General features: G+C 46.9%; 1 protein-coding gene across 6 annotated transcripts in view; it reads left to right on the top strand.

The window, feature by feature from the left end:
• Zasp52 (Z band alternatively spliced PDZ-motif protein 52) overlaps positions 1-23000 on the top strand; it is a 118199-nt gene that overhangs the window by 34397 nt on the left and 60802 nt on the right. For all 6 annotated transcript variants that reach the window (XM_077676350.1, XM_077676346.1, XM_077676376.1 and 3 more), the window contains exons 2-4: positions 15759-15910; positions 19496-19616; positions 22500-22687. In XM_077676350.1, coding sequence (XP_077532476.1) covers positions 15759-15910; positions 19496-19616; positions 22500-22687 — 461 coding nt within the window. The remainder of the gene's footprint in view (positions 1-15758; positions 15911-19495; positions 19617-22499; positions 22688-23000) is intronic.

Here is a 23000-nt window from a genome sequence, read left to right as displayed (position 1 = left end):
GGCCACACATAGTTGACGGCCCTATAGACTTGAAAAGCGGCAGTTTACGCGCATGGGTGGTTTTCTACAACGCAGGTCACCTATGGGGCCATGCTCCGGCTTTTGCTAGCGGCCCGGAAGAGAAATATGAAAGCAGAAAAAATGTTGATGGATGTCACATTTTTATTAGAAACCTTGCTTTTCACGTAGCGTGGTTCCCACCCAGTATATAGCAGAAACGGCTTGCACAGATTTAGTTTCAGGATAAACACGTTTTTTCAAAGAACAATCTCTAATTACATGTTGCAAATGTTGAGGAGCTTGCGTCTTCTTTGTCTCTCAAGAACGAAAGACAGTGAAGGCCACGCAGGAAGCCTTGTTTACAATCGTTACTAAATGCACATAGTTTCCCAAGTTTATAGGAAAGGTTTTACTGGGCTCTTCATGAACGCGCACGCACGCACATGCAGGCACTGAGTTTATTCTCTGTTTATATGGCCTGAGGAACTATCCTCGCACATTATATGGAACGCTTAAGCCTCCATATCTATGAAGCAGCTTAGCCACTGCTTGTACGCTTCCACGTTAAGGGGTACTCACCTGCTAACATTCCTTTGGGACTTTCTCTTGACCCACGGGCTATAAAAACCATAGCGCACCAATAAAAAAAAATTCCCCCGCACCTCCCCGAAGGGAATGGTGCAGAAATGCGAATGCACTGGGTGCACCGATGAGTGTGTTGCGAGTAATGGGGTAATTAATGACGAGAGTGTGAACGTAATCATTTATTCATCAGCACCTGTTTGTGTTATCGTTGTAACTGACGGCCACAATCACTGCCTTGTGATCGCTAAAGTGCACGGTCAAAGGGTCTCTGAGAAGCATACGCGCGTCACAGTTTCGCGTAAAGACCAGATCAATGCAACTCCCGTGAATGGTAGTGGGGCACGTGTCGAAGCCGGCAGAGAGACAATGCATAGAGTGCCTGGTCTGCATGTACTCGACCCGCCACTCGCCACTCTTCTTGCGCACGTCAACGTTGAAGTCGCCAACCAAGACTATGGGGTCAGAGGGTTTGGAGCGCACGCGCACACTTTCCATAGCCGCGTACAGCTGCGCGGCAACGGCGTCTCGAGCGAGGTTGGGCGCGAGGTACACGGTCACCACAAAGACTCCGTCTCCGGTGTAGGCAAGGGTGTACAAGTCCTTGTACGGAGACGTGTCTCGAACGGGAGACGTGGCAACGGCGTGCGATATCAAGTTCCCATACACGTTAGACACGAGACTAACACCGCAGTACTCGCCGTCCTTGCCGCTTCGAGCAAAGTAGTACTCGTTGACGGCGTCATCAGCCACAGCACTAGCACTCGGGCAGACACTCAGATCGAGGACGAGGAGTGACGCCTGTCGTTGTTGTCGCAGTTCTTCGCTGAAGGGCAAGTAGCGCTTGACGAACACGTCCACACCACCGGCTCGGCGGGTGGCAATGGCACGTGCAGGAGAGATAACACCTGCGGGCGCACGCCGACGGAGCACGACAATCCCCGACTAAGAAATGCATCCGCATTTACGACGACGACGACGACGAAGGCAGAACTACGAGGCGCGCGCTCACGTGCGCTCGCGCTGGAGGAATGCAGGCGCACGCCGGCCAACGGAGCAAGACAACCCCCGGCTAATAAATGCATTCGCATTTAAAAGTTTTTATAAATATGTCACTTCTGTCCCGAGATAAACAAAAGTCCCGCTTGCTCGGCAGCGAGCGCCATCTAGCGAAAGCTACACAAACCAAAATGTGCTTCCTGTTTATTTTTTATTTCAGTAAACAAATGCTATGCTTCTAAAAGAAGTAAGCTAGGTCGTTAGGAGCACTTATGTGCATTTGTAAAACTTTTCGTATCGTTGCACGGTGGTTCTTATTCCTGTTGGTCATGAATTACTACGTCCCATAGGAGTGTGATCAGGTGAGTCACCTTAAGGTTCATGCGTTAGTCACAATGTTCGCCTTATCACAGTCTATATATGAAGGACCTGCAACTGCAAATAAGTTCTGGAGGCACACTAGATATATGGGCAGGGTAAGCCGCCACAATCGTTTTAATAGTTTAGAACATTGAAAAAACTCACACAAGTATATTATAAATGCGCCTAAGAACACAACCTTCAAACTAAAAGTTGTTCCATGTTCTCCCAATGCACACGACAAATTTTTTAATCGAAAATCTTGATAAGACGGCTTGAGCAGAGAGCAGCTCGAAACGAAGAAAACGAGCTATTCGTCCTAATAAAAACGAGACGAATAATTTTTGAGGAAAAAAAATTGCAATAAGACCGCCGAAAAAAGCCACTGGAAGCAAAACGTTGTACGCCAAACTTTCTTTCGAGTATTCATTGGATCGTCGAAGAAAATATCCGCTGCTTTTTTGGGACTGTTAATCTTATTTTCTTTAGCCGGAATAAAGAACGCGCAATTGGAAACATGATTAAGTGGCTACTTATTTCCCGTCTCATTTGCCCGCCGCGGTGGATCAGTGGCTAAGGCGTTGTGCTGCTGAGCCCAAGAGCGTGGGTGCGATCCTGGCCGCGGTGGCAGCTTTCCAGGTGGAGGCGAAAAGCAAAAACGTCTTTGTGTCGGTATTTCAGCGCTCTTTAACAATCCCCAGGTGGCCAACGTTAATCCGGAGCCCTTCACTACTGCGCCCATCATAGCCATGGTGTTAAATCCTCAAAGAAAAATCTTCGTTATGATTTGCGGCTGTTGTAATGTACTGGCGAGCACATTCGTTCCGGGCTTGACGTTTTACGACGACTTCGGGATCGGTAGACTCACATTGTTCTTGACGGCGCTTCCGTTTAACCTCCGTCCTTCTTGACCACCATTCAGCAGCAAGATCCCGAGGACGACCTGCTCTATTCTTCTCATGTCCCTTCCCTTAAGACGATAAAGAAGATTCTGGAGCATAGCCCCACCCTCATAAACCCGCGACAGGATACTTCACAATAAGGTCATATACGTTCTCGCGTAAAAATAGTAATGATTTTGCATACATCCGTCCGGGCGACTATGGATATGGCACGCTCGAAGCATAGCCGTGTTTTTTTCTCTTCTTAGGGGTCTTTTTTTTTTTGTTTTTCGACGCCTGCGGACCGACCGCGGAGCGCCACTGCTTCGGACGGGCGGATGTTCGTATAGGGTTACCTCGATCACTGCGCGCGAACAATTGATACAGAGGTGCAACACTTCTCGCAAGAGATCTCGGACTGCGCAACACGGCTGCCGCCGAGGCGCGCTCTGCGGGCGGCTGCGCCTTCCGGCCGGGGGCCCGGGGCGGGTGCGGTGGCGCTCCCGTGTCCGCGTGTCGGTGGCCGCCAGAATGTAAGCCACCACGGGCGGGGAGGAAGAACCGGGGCACGCCGATTGCGGAGCCTGCGCAGGAGAAGAACGCGATATATAAGGCAGGAACGAGAAAACGGCACGCGAGAAAGAGGGGCCCCGGAGACCCCGAATCACCTCGATCCTGACAGGAAGAACTCGCGTGCCTGCGGCCACCCTTATCTGCTCTAGATGTTCCGCTTTTTGTCCGCTTTTTTTTTTTCCCCCTCCCGTCGGCGACACCGTCCGAGGCGTTCGCCACGCCTGGAAGGCGTCGGGCCAACAACTGCTCGGCGCCGGAAAACCACTCGAGAGAAAGTTCTCTTTATTTATTCGGCCTTTTATTGCTCGCGACCGCCGAAAATCCACGCTCACCCGAGGAATGCCTTCCCTCACGGCCTTGTTGATTGCCGGGACATCGCAGAAACGCCTTATATGTCGGAACACTGTCCTCGTGTAACGGCTGAGGCTTTAACGCTTAGATGCGACGCGGTCACGATGGCAGGGCATGGGCTAAGGTAGTCTGGCCTATTGGATTTAGTTGTTTTGGCGTGTATATTCTCTATCCTTTTTTGTTTACGTGTGAGTGATAACGAAAAAGCATTCCCAGTGCGACTCCCTCCGCAGAGTAAGATGGACGGGACGCTCGGTTGTTGCCTTTAGAATTAATTAGATCCTGGGCGGGCACGGCCGCATGTTGCGTACACGGCATGTCGCAGAAATATTTCTATGCGCTAACAGATTCGTGCAATCCACCAATCTGCGTTGAAAGCTTTTCAGCTTCACAGTTTGCATAATCTGATTTAGTGTTCAATATGTTCACTGTTGTATAGTATTTTTTTCTGCTATGCTGAACGGTGGTACTTTAGTTATGATACGCACTCACCGTATGCAAACGTCGGTCTATGCAATTATTAGGTGACATATGTACGAACGCCGAATCAAAATGGCACTTTGGCGTAAAGCTGACGAAGCGGCGTGACGAGAAATTTTAAGAAAATGTATGTTATGTTTTTTTTGTTTTTTTTTTCAACCTGGGTAACATAATTGTAGAAGTAAGCGCCAAACCTTGCTACGGCGGGTGGTTCATATTACGATGTACAAATACAAAAACAAGAGCTACATGATTAGGTCCCTAGGTAGCGGACTTTATGTAGAGGAATTCATGATTACGTAATGGTGAGAAAAAAGATTGGCCTTTTTCCCAAAACAGTTTAAACTGGGTAACATTCAAACAAAGAACTGAACTCTCGGGTTCTTGCCTACTTATCGACAGCCTTGGATAGAATCCATCGCATTACTTAAATATTTTATTATCGTATTCGGTGCATTGCCTTAATGAATTAAAAGCTAAATATCAGACAGAAAGCACTGAGCACCCCTAAACGAGGTACTCACCTATAAATAACTCACGGCGTACCCATATTTGTTTAGAATATGCGCAAGTGTTTTAGTTAACGTAGACAAAACGCGGAGTGCAACATTTATTTTGAGGACAGACTAATTTTTTGTAGGAAGAGATGTTCACTATCATATTAAAGAAGGTAAGAAATCATAGAGGGAAAGTTTTCATTTTCCGGGGGGGGGGGGGGGGGGGGCGGGCTGCCCCATCTCTCCATCCTTCCCTCCATCCCTCCCTCCTTCGCTCCCTCCCTCCCTCCCTCCCTCTCTCCCTTCCTCCCTCCCTCCCTCCCTTCCTTTTCATTTTTACCCCATCAAGATGATAAGATGATGATGATGATGGTGAAAAGAAGAAGAAGAAGAAACGTACCCATCGTTATCATCATCATCGTGTGTATCCAATATGGTATGTCGAGATTTCGGCGCACGTTAACGATCCCCACATGGTCAAAATTACTCCAGAGCCCTCCACTACAGCGCGCCTCAATCCTGGGTGCAGAATTCGGCGCATGCCACAATAGTCTGAATCTGATTCTGATTTTGAGTGCATCTGACTTGGCCTCCTTTTCAGTACTGAATAAATTATTTATATTTATGAACTCTGCCTGCAAGTGACAATGTCTTCGTCCCTAAGAAATGTAAATTATTAGATGAGCTTCTTTTTGCATGAGTCTTCATATTTGCCTTCTGGAAAGAGTAACAATACTGAGGCACAGAACACTCATGTGCATTTGACAAGCCGCTGATAAAAAATTGCCGAAGGGGTCACTGAAGACGGCAGCCTTTTTTTCATGTTCAAGAGAGCACGCAAACCAATTTAACGCGAGGTAAACATACAGCAACATATTCATTCCCTGAGCATAGGCTATCCCTAACATTAGACAATGATCGTTTGTAGGCTCCGTCTTTCTCTTTACAAATACAAAATATTCTTTTGTGTATATTTAAATGTATCTTGTGTGTAATGGCGCTCACAGTGAAAAGTAAAAAAAAATGGAATACAAATATAGAAGACCTAACCTCCGCTGGTGCTTCTAGAGCGCTTGTGCAAAGGATTTTAAGGGATGAATGGAAAGTATGAAAGTAAGCAGTGAACGTGTGCGCCAACAATGATGCAGTAATATTTCAGCCACCATAGGATTTTAAGCAAAAAGGTACAGGCAACACAAAAGAAACCTCAACTCGTAATGTCACTGGCAATAGAACTTCGGGGAGTAGGGTGGGGGCGAGGCCAGCATTTCCGGGGCGGGGGGGCTGAGCCTCCTCGGGAAATCTCGGAGGGGCTCGCGCCCCCGAGCCTCCTCGTAGTCGGCGCCTATGTAACAAATCAATACATGAACTTAATATATTGTCCGTGGAAAAATTTGGTTATTAACTGTTCAAACATTAAGGCTGTGCTTTTACGTTCAAAGGGCACAACATGTAATTTCCCCGTAAGCTGCTGCGTACTAAATAACATTGAAATTGAGGTTTTTCCAAACGTTAAACACTATAGGTATTTATTTTCATGACAACATGTAATGTGCATTCCGACCAAACTACTTGCAAACTAAACACAGTAGGTATTGGAAGGGGGGGGGGGGGGGGGATAAATAAGAAGGGATCAGAAACTGCTGCCGAAAAAACAACAATTACTTCTCTATGACTCCCTTTTTTGTTCCATTTTACCTTACTCCCATTTGAAGTAGGGTAACATTTAAAAAATTTTTAAAACCTTGGTAACCCTTCAAAAACAGACTCTACGTATAGTAGGAAATTATGGCTATAACGCTCGTACATCTGAACTGTGTTAAAAACATCTTTATGGGGGTGAATTGGCTCTACATCTATCAGCTTTTAGTGGTTTGTCCCAGCACCGCGTAGAAATTTTGGTTAGGGTCTCCCACACTTGACACATTCCACATCACAGAAGGAGGTTTGAAGTGCCCCTCTAGAGGTGGTTAGCAAAGTATGTTTAACTAGTTTTCCCAGTATGTATGTCTTGTGGGGAGTTATATAAACGTTATGTAGTTGAAGCTTGTTGGAACTTTTAACCACTTAACTTTGTTCCTATAGCTGATTTCAGCCTATACTTGCTTGTCTGTATCCCTAGCATGTAGCGTAAATGGATAAGTCTGTTCTCTTTTGTCCCCCTTTGAATTTGTTTTGTTGCGTTTTTGTTAAGCCGAAGTAGGGACGAATTCGCCAAGCTACCGTGCAGCAGCTGTTCCCGCAACCGCTGTTGTATACGCAACTTCTAGACGTTGCGAGGAAATAAATTCAAATGGAAATTCACATCCACTTGTTATCTACACTCATGGTGCTGGTCAGAATAACATTGGGTCCTTTAAAACAGGTGTTTATCTTCTTCGTTATGTCTCGGTACAAAAGCTCTACGACTACGGAGTACGACGTTAGCGTCTCGGCGCAGGCCTCAAGCACGTAAACAGCACTGTGAGAAAGGCAGTTCCTTTTAAATGTGCTCGGCCTTATGACGCTTGACTCCTGGTTTATTGATGTGTGCCATCATCTTCCCGAATGTAACCCAGTCGTCCTTACAAACCCAACGAACTAGGTCGCCTCAGTACAGGTGGCAAGCTCGTTGCAACGAACGATGCGCTCCGAGCAGCCAAGCAACGCAATCCCATGTACCGACTATCCTCGCTGCGGAACATTACTTTTATTTCAGGAACGTCCAACCAGGCGAGAAGAAAAAGTGTGACGGTTTTGATAAAGAAAGGAATACAGCATAGACAAAAAAGCAACAACACGGGCTGATCTGCGTTGGGGATGGTACAAGCTCATATGCACCCACAGAAAAATAAATGCGAGTTGATAAAGAGGGTAAACATAAGAAGGACCTGAGTGATACGCAGCATTCAACAAAGTCCATCCATGGCCGACGCTACGGACAAGCGAGACGAAGAAGACCGCATGTCCGGCCCCAATCTCATCGCTGCCTTCACTGGGGCTTTTGCTGGAAAGCTGCAGCCGTGAAGAGCTCTTCCCCGTTGCTGAATGTGACGACTGGACAGTGGCGTCGGATGAGCCTGAGCGCAAAAGCCGGAAAGCTGCCCTGCTATCCCCTTTCCGCTGCCCTGCCCCTGAAAGGCTGATGAGGAGACAGGGCATGGCTCTCGGGCACCAGGATAGGCGAAAGACGGCTGACGAGTGCGGCTTTTCGGTCGGCGTCCTCTTTTGTGCTCAGAAAACTGTGAAACGACAACAAACTACGACTGTTTCCTTTCCGTCGAGGTAATCATTCTGCACGCCAATCGAACAGGGTAGAGCCGCAGTAAATCAAAATGGTGTTTGAGAACACGTGGGTGCAAACAGCGACGTATGAAAAGCAATGAACCTGGTATTTGCGATCTACAGTGCATGCTCCTTAATTCTGAGAAATACTCGCTCATACAAACAGGACCAAACAAGTTATACACGCGTATTACGTTCTGAGGAACCGACTAGTCGCAGGCAGCAATAAAAATAAACAGCAAATTGGCATTCCCAAACTCTTAGTTTTATTTGCTACTTTTTTACAGAGCTTCGATGAAGCCAGTAATAAAGAGCCATTGAAAATGTTCTGATTACGCTTAATTCGTTTTTAATTAGGTGTCAAAACACTTATAGTTCTTCCCGAGAGGTACATAATGTCATCGCTGATGTCAACGGCTCATGATGCTGACTAGAGCAGAAACGACAAAAACCAAAACAAAGAATAGCTTTAGAGTTTATCTTTGGTGTCATATTTTTTTCTTATTATCCAGCCACCCACAAATATTTAACTAGCGTGCGCGAGCAGCGACATTCCTGTGCGTCAGCGCCGTATGACGGAGCCAAGTTGCAAACAGGCTGAGGTTAAGTGCATGCTCAGAAACCGCGCTCAGCTGGGCCCACCGTCTCCTAGGCTGTTCCTTCTTGAGAGGGTCACCCCATACGAGTACACTCAAAGCAAACAGGCAGCGTTTAAGCGATTGGTTTTGCAGGTATTTTTTGCTCCTAAGATCGCCGTTTCAGCAACCAATCGAGGAAATGAAATTGAAAGATAACCGCAATCCGCCGCATCATGAGATAAGTTGACAAACATGGATTATTCATTTGTTACTTGCTGACGCCAATGTCTTTTTTTTTTTTTTCAAAAGGGGTGCTTATAAACCCTATGCGGCGCAACGCTAATCTTGGGAACACAAAATACGAGCAAAACCATTCGGTTAATTACGCTGCCTGTTCGTTCGCAGTGCGATTACATGGGACGACGCTCTGAAGAAGGAACAGCCTAGCAGACGATGGGCCCAACTGAGCACGGTTTCTAATCATGCGCTTAGCCTCAATTTGTTTGCAAATTGGCTCCTTCATACGGCGCTGACGCACAGAAAACTCACCGCTCGCGCACGCTTTAGTTCAAGATTAGGGCGACTGTACATAATTCCACGGTGACAGCTATGCCGCTGACCTCATCCTTAGCGCCGCGCCAAGTTTCACCTCCGACCGTCATGCACCGGCTACGCAAATCTTCCCAATTAGGTCGAACACGCTCACTCGTGAAATTAAAAGTCGTTTCACTTAAGTAAATGCGAGTGGTAGCGCGCGCGCGGGGTTATGCTTGGTAGCAGACGACGCACTTCGAACGCTTCGGCCTGCAGTGCCGCACTGCGAACCAACGTTGTTCCGAACGCCCTAGTGTTGCCATGATTTCAAGCGCAACAAAAAACACGGACGATGAACACAGGCTAGACATGACAGGCGCTACTCTGTGCTCATCGTCCGTGTTTTTTTTTTTGTTTTTTTTTTTTTGTTGCGCTTCAAATCATGGCAACTATTCACCAAGTAGCCCAGCAAGAAGTTCTCACGCTAGTGTTGCCAAGCAACGTTCTTACTTGCTCACGCGACACCCTTTCCCTTATTACCCTGATCGATGGGCTTCACACTGCGACAGAACGACGCTTCGTCTTTATTGGCCCTGTATTAGCTACCGCCGAGGCATTCTGAAGGCGTGAAACACCACCATATTCATTTTCACATTGCACTTGCCTTCAAGATTGATTGATTGATTGATTGATTGATTGGTTGATTGATTGATTGATTGATTGATTGATTGATTGATTGATTGATTGATTGATTGATTGATTGATTGATTGATTGATTGAACTTCTTGACTGAATTAAATTAATTGATTAGTTGTTTTACAAACTGTTGTCCAACACGCATTCGCGGATATGCTAGGTACGTTTCTGTTATATAACCTTGCCTTGGCTGTACTAGTGTTTCTTGCGTACTGGGCTACCTCTTTTCTCCCAAATATTTTTCCCAAACCGCCAGTGTCAATCCAGGGAGTCCATCCGAAAATTTTAACTTTGGGTCCTCTTTCTGTATCATTTGCAGGCACCGCGTGTGCTGAGTTTTCGCTTTTGACAAACCTTGAGTGATACACAGTTGTACTAGCTTACTAAACAAGCGCTTACCTGAAAAGGGGTATTTAAAACGATAACGTGTCCATAGTAAAGAATTTGGGCTACTTTAATTGAGCAAGGCACACGAAGAAGCCCAGGCGTTTGCAGCTGAGTCGTGCAGTTTTGTTTTCTGCCAGTTCCCTCCGCTAGTAAATCTTCTGCACATGGATCGGGGGGCGGGTACACTTCTCCCGATGAAGAGGAGTGGCTGTAATTGGCTCAATGAGCGCGTGGTAGAAACTTCTCGCTCGAGTGTAACGCACAGCGAAGGGTGAAGGAACATTTTTACTCGCCCCATCTTCCCTTTTTTCCCCTCGGAGCAGCGCAGGTTCATAATTTTCACAGTGACATATTTTTTTGTTTTATTAGTTTCATCCGACCCACCGCCTGCGTAGAAACAAGAACACGCACACGCACACGCATGTTGTTGCACATGGGCATCGTCACGGCGGTGTGCTTCCGTAGCCACTGTTGATTGGTGTGCGTGCCATGCGGAATGACCATTCACCGGTAGGGTCCACATCATCGCTGTAATGACATTTTGATGGCACCAGGGAGGCTAATTCCGACGCATCGTTTTCTCACGGCCGACGAGAATGCACGGTGCGATAGAAAGTGGCCGTGGGAATTCTGGGAATTCTAGCACCGGTAAATCGAACCAGGTGAAGGCAGGAAATAAAAACGCCTTTTCCGCGCCAAATGAGTGTCGGCGCGCAGAAGCTCAAGGTCCTAAACGTTTGCAGAAGGGGCAAGCGCACGCGTGTGCAGGTGGCCGGTGCCGCTCATGGAACTCCTTGAAGGCCTGCATATTGCGAATATTATGAGCGGGAAAAAAAATGATGAAGCGCATGCGCGCACCTAAGCCTATACTATACTACCGCAGTGTTGCCAACCAATTTTGACCGCTACACCCCACACCCTACATGAAGAAGCCCAACATCGCCCTACGTAATATTTTTCGTGGCCGTGCGCACCGCCCTACGCTAAAATGGCCTATTTTCTGACATTTATATCTATTTATGTATAATTTTTATTCGGGTTAATTTAATTAATGCGCTTTTGTGAATCAGATCACTGTATCTGTGCAAGCAGCAAGGCCTTCTCTTTTGTTTCATGACGACAACTGCCGAAGAATAATGCGGCCCGCTTGTTACATGCATTTTGCACGTTTACATTTCGATTGACAACGCTTATATCTGTATTGCGCTGGTTGGAATGTTTCCCCAGATACTGAATTATTTTTACTATATCAGCATAATTATTCGACATAGGTACACGCCAAGGAGGTTAAAGTCAGACGGCATTTTTTTTTTGTTCATTATCAGGCTGCAAGCCCTACAGCATCTTCTTAGTTGCGAATACACAATACATGTGTCTACAGTTGAGTACTGAGTCTTTAGTGTCGTGTGATACGATAAAGATGGCAGCACTGAAGGGGAACAGTGTGTTATTACGTGACAATCCATTGGAATTCCTAAAGTCGAAATCAGTCAACTGCGTCACCTACTTTTTTGTACCTAGGAGAAAGAGGTGGTCTTCTCACTGCATTAGGAATGAACGCTCTGAAAAGATAGCTTGGGATCATTGATTACGGATTTGATTTCGAGGCAAAGTCACTCGTTGTCTTTGGGTTATTCTTCTTTTTTACTTTTTTTTCTAATTTTGGAGTCTTCCGGAACATTCTTCTTTGATGCAATAACATCGGAATTCTTGAGCTTCGTTTATTCGGATTCAACCTTTCCAAGCACACCTCAACAGGAATGCTTCATCAGCCAGACGCTTAATGCTCGGCTAAAAACGTGTCACTCATTACAACTTTTTTTGAAATATGCACCGGCATTATTTATGTCCATGGCAACACGGCTTTTAAAAAGTCATAAATTCAGAACAATACGCACTAAAATTAGGGTAATCACGGAGTCCCTACCATGAGTATCGGTGGTGGAAAAGCCTCAAGTGCCCCATTGTGAGAAAAACCATCGTTTTGTTGCAGCTTTTCTTATTCAATTTTTGGCAATGACAGGTACTTTTACAATATATTCAGACACTGAAACTCCAGTGGTGCGGTAGCTCCTGTAACTATGCCCTATCATTCCTGTCAACAGGCTGAATTGCGTAACAATGTCGTATTTAAAAAGTTACAAAAAAAGTCGTAATCAGGGGACGAGCAGGAACGACCATTTTAAAAACAAATTTGTTGCAACAGAATGACAGCCTAGGAAAGAGGTGAAAAAGAAAACAAGTTAGCTCCGTAGTAAAAATGCGAACTAAGCCTTCGACGTTCTTTCAGGGGCTATCTGTTAGCGAAACGGGATGGAAACATTTTGCGTCTATGCACTGATATCATCGTATATCATAATGAAGACAATAGTACACAATGCCACGCGATTCATTCACTTCAGTTGCAGTCCTGTAATTATACCCTACCATGTTGTCAGTATGAATCGGATATGCTTGGTAGGAAATAACGACCTCTTAAGTGATTACGATCAAGCACTGACCATTTCACGGTGTTTACGAACCACGATAGATTTTTAAAAAATCCGTGAAGGGAAAGAAAACGAGCCAGGCTGTCCAGAAAGAGCCCGTGGAAATTGCGGCTAGAGGGCTAGGGTATGTTTCTTGGTAATGGCAGACCGCCTAGAACCAACACTGCTCGATCTTGGTGCAGGTTATTCTTCTGTAGCAAGTTAGATGTAGACAAGGTATTCGGAAGACTTACTTTCCCTTTTACCTTGAAGTGTTTTGCGGCAACAGCGGGCTCAAAAATGATTGTTGAGGCCTTTGCGCGCCTTTTTTCCACATATTGCCAGTCCTGTTAGCCGTACCGCTTTCCCTTTCAGCACGTTTTTTTTTTTTTTTTTTGCGTACAGGGCGCGTATTTTCAGTTATCGTTAATCTCAGCAAGATAAAGCGCTCTAAAAAAATCACCCGACCGTAAGTTGCCTGTCGGGCTTGCATGCCTCGGTGCTTCACTCACTATATACTGCAACGAGAAACGCGCCCCAGGCAAATGGGCCGCATCTATTTGTGCCTTAAACCTACCCTTCCCCGAAACGTTAGCGGGGACCTTCTTTCTCCCCTGAGCGCTTCGCGAGCATGTTCGCGAGACTGACAAGCAAGAAGAGAAAGGCTCGCAGAATTGGAGCTCCTTTTCCTGTCCGGAGCCGAACGCGGAATTCCACGCACCTAGCCACCGACCGCCCAGTGGCGTGAGTGTGCTCGTCGCTGGGCGGTGCTCGTTTCGGAAATTCCGCGCCGCTGATCTCAGCCGCTTCGCTAGAGTCATTCGCTGCCCGTCGGTGCTGCTACGGTGGGCAAGATATCGGTCAAGTGCGCGCGGGGCCTCTCCTCTCCCATTCGCTGTCTGAAAAAGAGTACTACTGGGGAGTGATCGCGCGTAATTGATACTGCGCCGTATCTTCTCGAGTGCTCCATATGGCGCTCAGAGGTGCAAGTGGTCCGAGAGGACGCAATATATTGAGCTAAAATAATGGCGCAGTCCCCAACTCAGCTCCTGCGCAAAATACGGTGCCATAGTGCGTCCCGCGCCTACCCACCTATTCTCCACCTCGTTTTTTCCCCTTCTTTCTGTCTTCTTCACGGTACACCGGGCTCGTTGAAGAGCCCTTTAGTGCACTCCACCACGAAGGGCTTGCATGCTAGCACCTCCCTCGTCGATCTTTGTGATCTTGCGCTCGATGCCCGCGAGTGTGTGATGACGCTTGGGGGAACACTCGGGTAACGTTCTGGACTCGACCGTAAGTGTGGTCGGCCGTGTAGAAGTCCCTAAGACTACCTAGACATGCGCACCTCTTGCTCTGTGATGAATATATGATTGTATGGAGATTTCGCTCACGTAAAATTTTGTTAGCTTTATATTTAACATTGACGTGGGCATTTGAAGGTGCATTACATTGCATACAAAGTAGCTTTGTCCGAAAAACAAAGAAACACCCAATTGTATTATCCCTATCTCATGCGAAACCGAATTCATTTCGCTTTTTAATGTTGTTGGCTTTTCCCATGTCGTATGGATTACAACTTGTATGCGTATTTGAACACGAATGATCAAGTTTTTTTCTTCTTCTTTTCTTTCACAAGGGGCGCCAATATTATCAGAGGTGACATAATACCAGCAAAAGAATTACGCCATCAACCGCATTTTCCACAAATATTGAGCATGACATGCTCGAGCTGGCCATAATTTTAAAAGGTCGTTTCGGTTAAGTGATGCTTCGAAGCCAGTAAACAGGCCGCACCACTCCGGGAAAGCATAGATGAAAACGTTATTGTTTAATGTTAATTAAAGAATAAAGTTGTCAATGTGCACACAAGTTAAAAATATATGAAAAGGAACCACCAGTGAAATATTGAAATACGAACACACGACATCAAGACATCGTGAAATCATACCCAAGTAATGTTGCGCTTCTATATCTCTGGTGCTGAAGCTAACTTCCATTTCAAAAAGCCTTTATTGATAATTGAGTTCTTTCGCTTACTTCGTGAGATTACGGTGTGGCCTAAGCCGCAAATGTTCTGACATTTCTATGTTTTATTCTTTTGTTGTCAAGGCGCCTGCTTGTTTCCTCTTTACTTGTTGCATAGCTCATGTGGAATATTTTACGATGTCAAAAATTTCTTCTGAAGAAAATCAAGCGCATATATTTAAGTTTGGGATTGAGTTTGCGCCTGAGTTGAAGGAGTTGACCGCGCATTGCAACTTTAAGGATCTCCCTTGGCAACAAGCCTGCGCAGTTAAGTTGAGCCAGTTTACATTATACCTCTTTTAAATCTGTCTTCCCGGATTTCATGCAGCATCGGTGGCGGCATAAGCTGTGGCACGGTATCCCTAAATTTAACGCTGCAGTTGGTAGTTACGCACGATAAGAAATAAAACTAAACTGGACGCAGTTATAGAGCAGCTCCAATGGACAAACGGAACATTGTATGTTTGAAGTTTTCCCTGTTAGCAAGAGAGATATGTGTAAGTTTTAAGGGGCCGTACTTCTCCCGTAGAAGTACATGTATTGGACCGACGGAGGATGACGAGAACTCTCAGTTTATAACGGGGTTGAGGACTAACTGGGCATCAGAAATGCCTTAAATCACCGGTGTGTTTAGTCCGTCGGGTGTGAGGGATCAAAAATGGTAACATCAGTTTTTTTTTTTTAATTCACTTGCTGCACCCCGTGAGTATAATTTTACCTCTGCGTTGCAAGTTTCACGTATGTCCACAGGAGCGCGAAAAAAAATTCGGCGATGGGCTGTGTTCTGAGCAAGCCATTTTGTGCCTGAAAATTTACGATTGAAGCCCGGTGCAATAGCACTCCACCTGCTTGAATTTACGTGTTGTCACCTGCTGAATTCCAATTCAAGATCGAATTCAATATCTGTGGGGTATGAAGAGCGCGTAGTGAAGCACCGTACGGGTTAGTTTAGAACACCAAGACAAATGGCCTACGCCAGATTTAATTTCGAGGGAGGCCGGAACGGTGAACTCGACCAACAGAGAAAATCAAGGCATCGGTGCCAACATATCTAAAGCGAGATTGGTGTGCTCTGGGGCGCAGGTGAACCCAGGGAGCTTGGCCGAAAAGGGCGGCCTGCAAACGGGCGATGCGCTGCTCTACATCCAAGGCAAGTCGACCGACCAGTTACGCCACAAGGAGGCACAGGACGCCATCATGCGCGCCGGCAACTACCTCGAGCTTCAGGTCACAAGGTGAGTGACAGCTTCGCCACACTCGATGTGTGGCCTCGGTCATATTTTAACGCCGCCGTTGCGGTTCATATCATCAACGCCAAACCTCACAGTAGCTGCCTCCAACTACGGTGTGGTCCTTAGGTGCTGAGACTACCAGCGGAAAGCTGTGACGGCGCTGCATACGTTACACAGTCCTCGTAAATACACACAAAAGGGTGATGTTCTGCCGACACTTGCAGTCGACTTCATTTATTCTTTATTTAAAGGACTTTATTTAGGTGGCTGCACAGAAATGAGTGATAGGGCATGCACGTATGAATGGTACTTTCCTGCATTGTGTTCTGTACCTGTGAGGGAATGGGCTCAGGCAGTTGCACTTTTTCCAGCAAGTAATCGAAATGAAAATAGAATACATACAGTAGGGCTACTGATTAGGACTGCTCAATGAAGATGCGCATAGAAACGATTACCTCCAGGCGCACTTGCCACCAGAACACGCCACCATGGCTTACGCGCATCTTTCCGCGAGTTTCAGACCTTGACATCCCAAGCAGCGTATGGGCCTCTCCTGGGAACTCCTCTTCGGAGTGCCTTCCATGGTTGACGGCCTTCTCGAGGGGAGAGGACGAAATAGACTGTATTAATTCTTGAGGCGGTCTAATGAGTACGGTTCGTTTCGTCTCCCGGGGGCTGCTAGTTACATAAAAAAGAACACCAGTAACCTATGTGCTGGTGATAGGCAACAAGCCCTTACAATAGTTGTGCTTAGATTCTCAACGCCGAAAAGAGGGAGGGGGCTGTTGTCATGCAAATAGACCCACAGCTGGCCTGCTCACGAGGTCTTCTATCAGAGTCCACACAAATCGCATAAAAAGCTCAATATTGCCGTCTAAGCCGCTTGTATTTGATATATAGACTTATGCCGAACAGTCTGAACACTCCCTGATTAGCTTTATTTATATTGCGAAAGAGACAGAGTGAGAGAGAGATAGAGAGATATATATATATATAGAGAGAGAGATAGAGAGAGAGAGAGAGAGAGAGAGAGAGAGAGAGAGAGAGAGAGAGAGAGAGAGAGAGAGAGAGAGAGAGAGAGAGACAGAGAGAGAGAGACAGAGAGAGAGAGACAGAGAGAGACAGAGATACAGAGAGAGACAGAGAGAGAGAGAGAGAGAGAGAGAGAGAGAGAGGGGGAGAGAGAGAGGGAGAGAGAGAGATAGAGGCAGAGAGAGAGAGAGAGAGAGAGAGAGAGAGAGAGAGAGAGAGAGAGAGAGAGGCAGAGAGAGAGAGAGAGTGAGAGAGAGGGAGAGAGAGAGAGGGAGAGATGCGTTTTATTAAGCCTTTAAACGCCCCTTAGGGGGGGCGTGGTGGCCGGCGTACAGGTTACCACAGCATCCTTCACCGTGACTGCCCGTTGGATAGTCTGGTCGGAGCTGCCCAGTGCATCAATTTTGTGCATGGGACTATGGTTTCTACCCAACTATTCTCTGTTCCCCTCCAAATTGAACATGTCTGGACTCGGCTATAAATATAACAAACGGCTCCTCCTCACGGGGTAGTTACTATAAATTTATTATGTGACTGGTCACACAATAAAGCTAGTCCTGCGTGAACCAATCTGATGCGAAATTTCCCCACTGGTCACACAATAAAGCTAGTCCTGCGTGAACCAATCTGATGCGAAATTTCCCCAAGAACAATTGGAGGATTCAAAATGACAAGCAGACACACGTTTACAGCGCCGTGAGAGTTCGGCCATGCTAATAGGGTCAGTCGTCTGTTTGGGAGCCGATTTTCCGGTTTCCAGTTGTATGCCTAACGTCCGTACTAACAGATACAGCCATAAGCTAGAATCAGCGTAGGCAGCGCACTCTGTCTGCAAGGCCCGGCGACAGGAGCTGGCAGCACGACGCATTCACATTTCATACGTGCCTTTCCCGTCTCCGTCACGCCAGCGAGGGCGCAAAAACGATTCTCAGAACGCATCACTGGCGGCGGAACGTAAAGGAAAGTGAGAAACAGGCAATCCGTTACAGAAGATGACGCGACGGCGGTGGCGGGTGTCTGGTCAATTTCGACCCTTGTCTCGAGAGCGTCTGGATTGCCTCCGCACTGAACCGTATATGCCTGGAGTGGAAAAACTAATAGGCAGTCACCGAGTTCCCCAGAACCGAGTGTAAGGATACAAGACCGGCAGTCTGTAACGCCAAGAGAGGCATAGGGAAAATATTAGGCTTTTCTACCACGATTAGTGAAGTTAACGTTTTTTTAGATTTTATTGGGGAAAGAAAATAAAAAGAAACGCGTCCGGAGTGGGGGGGCCGAACCCACGCCTTCCGATTAGATCTCGGAGGACGAAGCGGCAAGGCATCCGAGATCTAATCGGAACCCGAGATCTAATATCTTTCTCTATTGAGAGAGAGAGAGAGAGAGAGAGAGAGAGAGAGAGAGAGAGAGAGAGAGAGAGAGAGAGAGAGAGAGAGAGAGAGAGAGAGAGAGAGATATTAGCAAAGAACGGAACGTTTTCTGGTATTATTTCAAGCAATGTCGGGCGTTTCCTTTCTTTATTCATTTGCGGAATCGCTCGGTAACGAACATCGTTTTCGCGTTTATGCTCCCTGCCGGTGTAGGTTGCGTTAGTTCCGCCATTTCTCTTGTAACTTACTTAAAGACTCTTCGCCTTTATAAAATGAGCTTGGAAAGATCGCTTCGGCAGCGGCATATACCCTTGGCACATTACAAATAACAGGTGCCGTATAGGAGGTTGCCCTTTTAGCCATCTGCTGCAATACGAGTAGCGTTGCTCTTTCCAGGGTTTGTTGGTTCCAGCGAGCAATGATGGCTGAGTGAAAGTTGGAACACCGTGTTATATTGTGCCTGAGGAGGCGTATTCAGCGACAACGCATACAATACAGAGCTGCCTTTTTTTTTTGTCGTTGTCATACTTGCATGATATACCGCGTTCTTATAACTCCAATCTTAAGCAGCCGAAGATAAACCGCCTAACTGATCGCCGGAAGATACTGGCAGCGCAGCATGGCTGCGATAACTTCACAAAATATAGGTAAAGCAAACAAACTATAGATGGTTATCACAATCATGTATCCTTGTCGTGTCTTATTGAGTTATTAGTCCGCCATGTCGTGGCCGTCCGTCAGTCCTTCCAGCGCAGACTGTCGCAGGCTGAGCAGTAAAGCTCGCACTGGGTAAAGGAAGACAGATACATAACAGAGAAAGGGAAAGGAGAATGAAAACAGAAGCAGCAAGAAAGCGGTAGACGGACTTGTGCATGGATGCTGAAGTCAAGCCTTTCGCGCAGATTGATACGAAGCGCTCAAGAATGTTTAAGTTTTTGATCTCTGGAGCATTTCCATATGGCTCTTTTAAACAAAATATTCTTCAGATCATATGAAGTGTGCCCATAAAACGCTGGACTGGATGAATAATGGTTTATGTATGTTTTACTCGCCTCGGGACACGAGAAGGCGAATCGCTTAGCTCTTAGCATAAGGATGGGTTGACCAGCACGGGAAGCCAAGGATGAGGTCACAAAGCGAGCAGAAAACTTGTATGGCAAACTTTACTAAGGATGACATCACGCAGGGGTGCCAGCATGACGTGGAAGCCCAAGGTGACACCGGTCGGATCGGTGCCGAAACCCGCTCCAATGAGTAACGGGGGTCCGGCCCCGGTCACGAAGACGTCGCTGGCTGCTAACAAACAGGTGAGCCGATGGTCTGGGGGCTGATTGAGACCAATGGTCAGTGGAAGTCTTGTTGCTTCTATTTACGAAGTTTGAAGTGTGAAGCGCTCCTGCTATGACAATGGAGAGGGCAGCAAGTGCAAACACACCAAATTGCTTTTGCTGCCCGTTGGTCAACGTGGGTCTCTTAAACACGCACGCGTTCAGCCTGGAAGCGAAATATTACAGTAAAACCTTAAATAGCGAAATATTAAAATAAAAAAATCATTGTGTGAACTAAAAATTCAGTCCCGGATATCAACCCGTTATAACTCGGTGGAACGGGAAGGGTTTCCGTGCATGAGCCCGTTTAATTAAGTAAGTCCAGGATATCAATCACGGTAGCGCTGATGCAGTTATGAATTCCAGCGTGACTCTGTGGGTGGTGAATTGATCTTCGACACTTGGTTACTACAAAAATATTTGGGCTGCGTGCAGCGTTGGGAGGGGGAGAATGGGAAGGGGGGGGGGGGGGGGGTGGAGGACTGCGGCAGCCGGAACACGTACGATGGTAAGTGTTCCTGACGGTACAAGCTGGCGTGCTACCTGGCACTGCTAAGTCTGTCAACGTTTTGTGCGTCCTCATAATTCCTGGAATATGAAGTACCCGTACTCACTTTTGAATAACAGTGCATATATTTTCGCAGTTTATGCTTTGTTGCTACCTGGAAAAAGAGAAGGGAAGCTTTATTCTGTGCCCCAAGCTGCGGCTGAAAGGGAAGCCAGTAAAAATTGAAATGGGAATACAGTCAATTATGAATAATGCGTTTCTTTAATGCATTGGTGCAAAAAATCCTTGAATTCGTGCACTACACAATGTATTAAATAATTTAGTCCAAATACTTTATCTGAGAAATGTTCTTTGTATGCACGCTTATGTTGTTTATTCGATTCGTCCTCGGCAGGTGGTCATGTTGTTGCTGCTTTATCGTTACAAGTAATGAACAAGGAAGACAACTTAAATACCGGTTGTATTTAAAGGAATCAGCCCTCGATGTCTCGTTCAACTCAATTCTGGGCCACAGTGACGTTGTTTCACCGGAAAGAAGGTCGCAAATATTGAAGAAGTTTCCAATTCCGTGCCATACAACGTCAGCAATGATGTCATTGTAGAAATACCAAGCACCGAGCACTCTACGTGTTCACTCCACGCTAGCATTAAAGATGCGCGATCAAATAGAACTAAATGCACCACTCACAATCATGTTTATTGATGGTAGCTTTTGTCGGCGGCCAACCGTCCCTGTGATGTCATAGTAGGAAGACGAGAAATGGGCTGAGGAGTCGCTATTCCTTCATCCATTTCCTTTAATATTCTGCTTAAGTTCCATGCAACTACTTTTCCATCTTTTTCAAAAGGGAAATGATTTTTTGGCGCACTCAAGAAGGGCACCCAGTACTTACATTAGGCGGGGAAGAAGTACCCAAGCCAAATATATCACTGATCTACGCACATCAGATAACTTTAGGACTGGTTCAACCGATTCCTCTTTCTTGGTCTGTGCATTGTTTTCTCACTTGAATGACGTCATTCAAGGGATATCGTGGCTGTTGGTGGGCTTCCTTTCCGTCTCAGCAATTTACGCAGTCAATAGCCACTTCAAATAAAGTCGCAACAAAAAGCAAAGTAGATGCGGGAAAAGGTGTCAGCTGCGACGATCAGATGCCACAGTGCCGCCTTGCGCATGCGATAACTGTATATCTCAACGGGAATCCAGGAGTAAAGGCAAGAGTGAAGGAGCATAGAAAAGATGCATTTATTGGCGCGAAGCTTGCGTTAAAATTGGCATGATACTTTATTTCTACCTTTAATCCAATGGCGCAACCCTTGGAATGAATCAAATTGGCATTGTTTCTTCGCGGTCTCGTTAAATGCGGTCTTGCGGAAATGCCGAGGTGGATTGTAGATAATCTCAGCACCAGAATATTGTCGCTGGCTGAGTGGCATTCGCGCCAATCAGGGAAGGCGTGCAAAGTGCACACGGGGCAGGTCGTCGGTGCTGCTGCGTGTGTGCGTTACTATAGAGGCGGTGGTAGGAATCTGTCATTCGCAGCGTGAGTATACTGCCGCACAGGCGCTCCCATTTTCGCCCCAAGAAGTGTCGCTTCAAGCACGTCTACTGGTTCGTGGTGGACAGTTGCGACCGCGCTGGTGCAGGTTCCTGTCCAGGTCTCACAGCCGAGGCTTCCCAAACCGCATAAGCGATCAGGCACACTACGCGGCTTTTACGTTGGAGGAACGGAGGTTACAGGGGCGGGCCCGCCCAGCCATTAAGCAGAGCGGGCTCGTACGAGGGCAATCGTGAAATCAATAACTCCTCGCATTTACGTATTTCGCCGTAAAAATCACTGAAAGATTTCTGCAGTGGCGGAGGAACGAAGTAAAAACGATGTGAGGTCTGGGTGACCCATCTATATTATCCGCAGCACTTCCAAAACGGCAATGGAGACTCGCCAGTGCTACCGGAGCTACCCACCCGGCAACTCGCTCAATGGCCGTTAGAGGAGGCAGTCGCTCGCAGGAACTTTCTTTCCTGCCGTTCTTTTACTTCCTTCCTTCGTTCTTTATTCGCGGTCGGGGGGAGGGCTGTCGTGTACTGATGCTGTGCCATACAAAACTGCCAAAGAAACGAAGACCATGCTTCTTTCTTGCTCGCTTCTCGCTAGCTTGTCAACTTGCAACCTTTAATACGCATGAGTATTTTAAATTAATGATTTGCGATAGTGACTATGAACGTAACGTATTTCAGGAGACATTGCGACAATGCTTACCGCAATTCTTTGCTTTGACTACGGCATCGCCCAGTGTATCGTTTGCTGAACTGAATACGGGTGGTTGTTACGCGGCCCTCGCTGTGCACGCAGCCATACAAGCCGGTGGGCTCCGGACACAACACTCCGGCCAAGCCCTTCGGCGGCGCCGGCAGCGGCAGCGGCACGGTGCAGGCGGTGGTGCACAACCAGTACAACTCCCCGATGCCCGTGTATTCGAGAAACAACATCGCCGACACGCTGGCTGCCCAGACGGAGGTTCTCACGTCGGGGGGCGTCGGGTCAGTACACTCTCTCGCTGCCTCTGAACTGTTCTTGTTTCCCTTTCGGAGCGGCTTGCGGTGCTCGACGCGATTTTCCGAAGCCCGGAAATCTGTTCACGGTGCTTGAAATTCCGCAGCTGGTGTTCAGTGAAAGCTGACGCACGACCTCGCCTCGCCTTCTCCAGCTTTGAGCGCTAAAGGTTCACGTGCAGTCATATATAAAACCTTTTGTGCCGTCTGGTGGCAAGCATATTTACGCCAGAAGCGACACGCGAAACAGCGCAGGTGGAAGCAGCGAACTCACAAGAGCCCCTGCTGTGTGCCTCACTTC

This window comes from Haemaphysalis longicornis, unplaced genomic scaffold (assembly GCF_048455015.1).
Source record: "Haemaphysalis longicornis isolate Haplotype H1 unplaced genomic scaffold, Haemaphysalis longicornis Haplotype H1 scaffold_1, whole genome shotgun sequence".
NCBI lineage: Eukaryota > Metazoa > Arthropoda > Arachnida > Ixodida > Ixodidae > Haemaphysalis > Haemaphysalis longicornis.
Note: the sequence above shows the minus strand (reverse complement) of the source record. Positions and strands in the feature narration are given on the sequence as shown.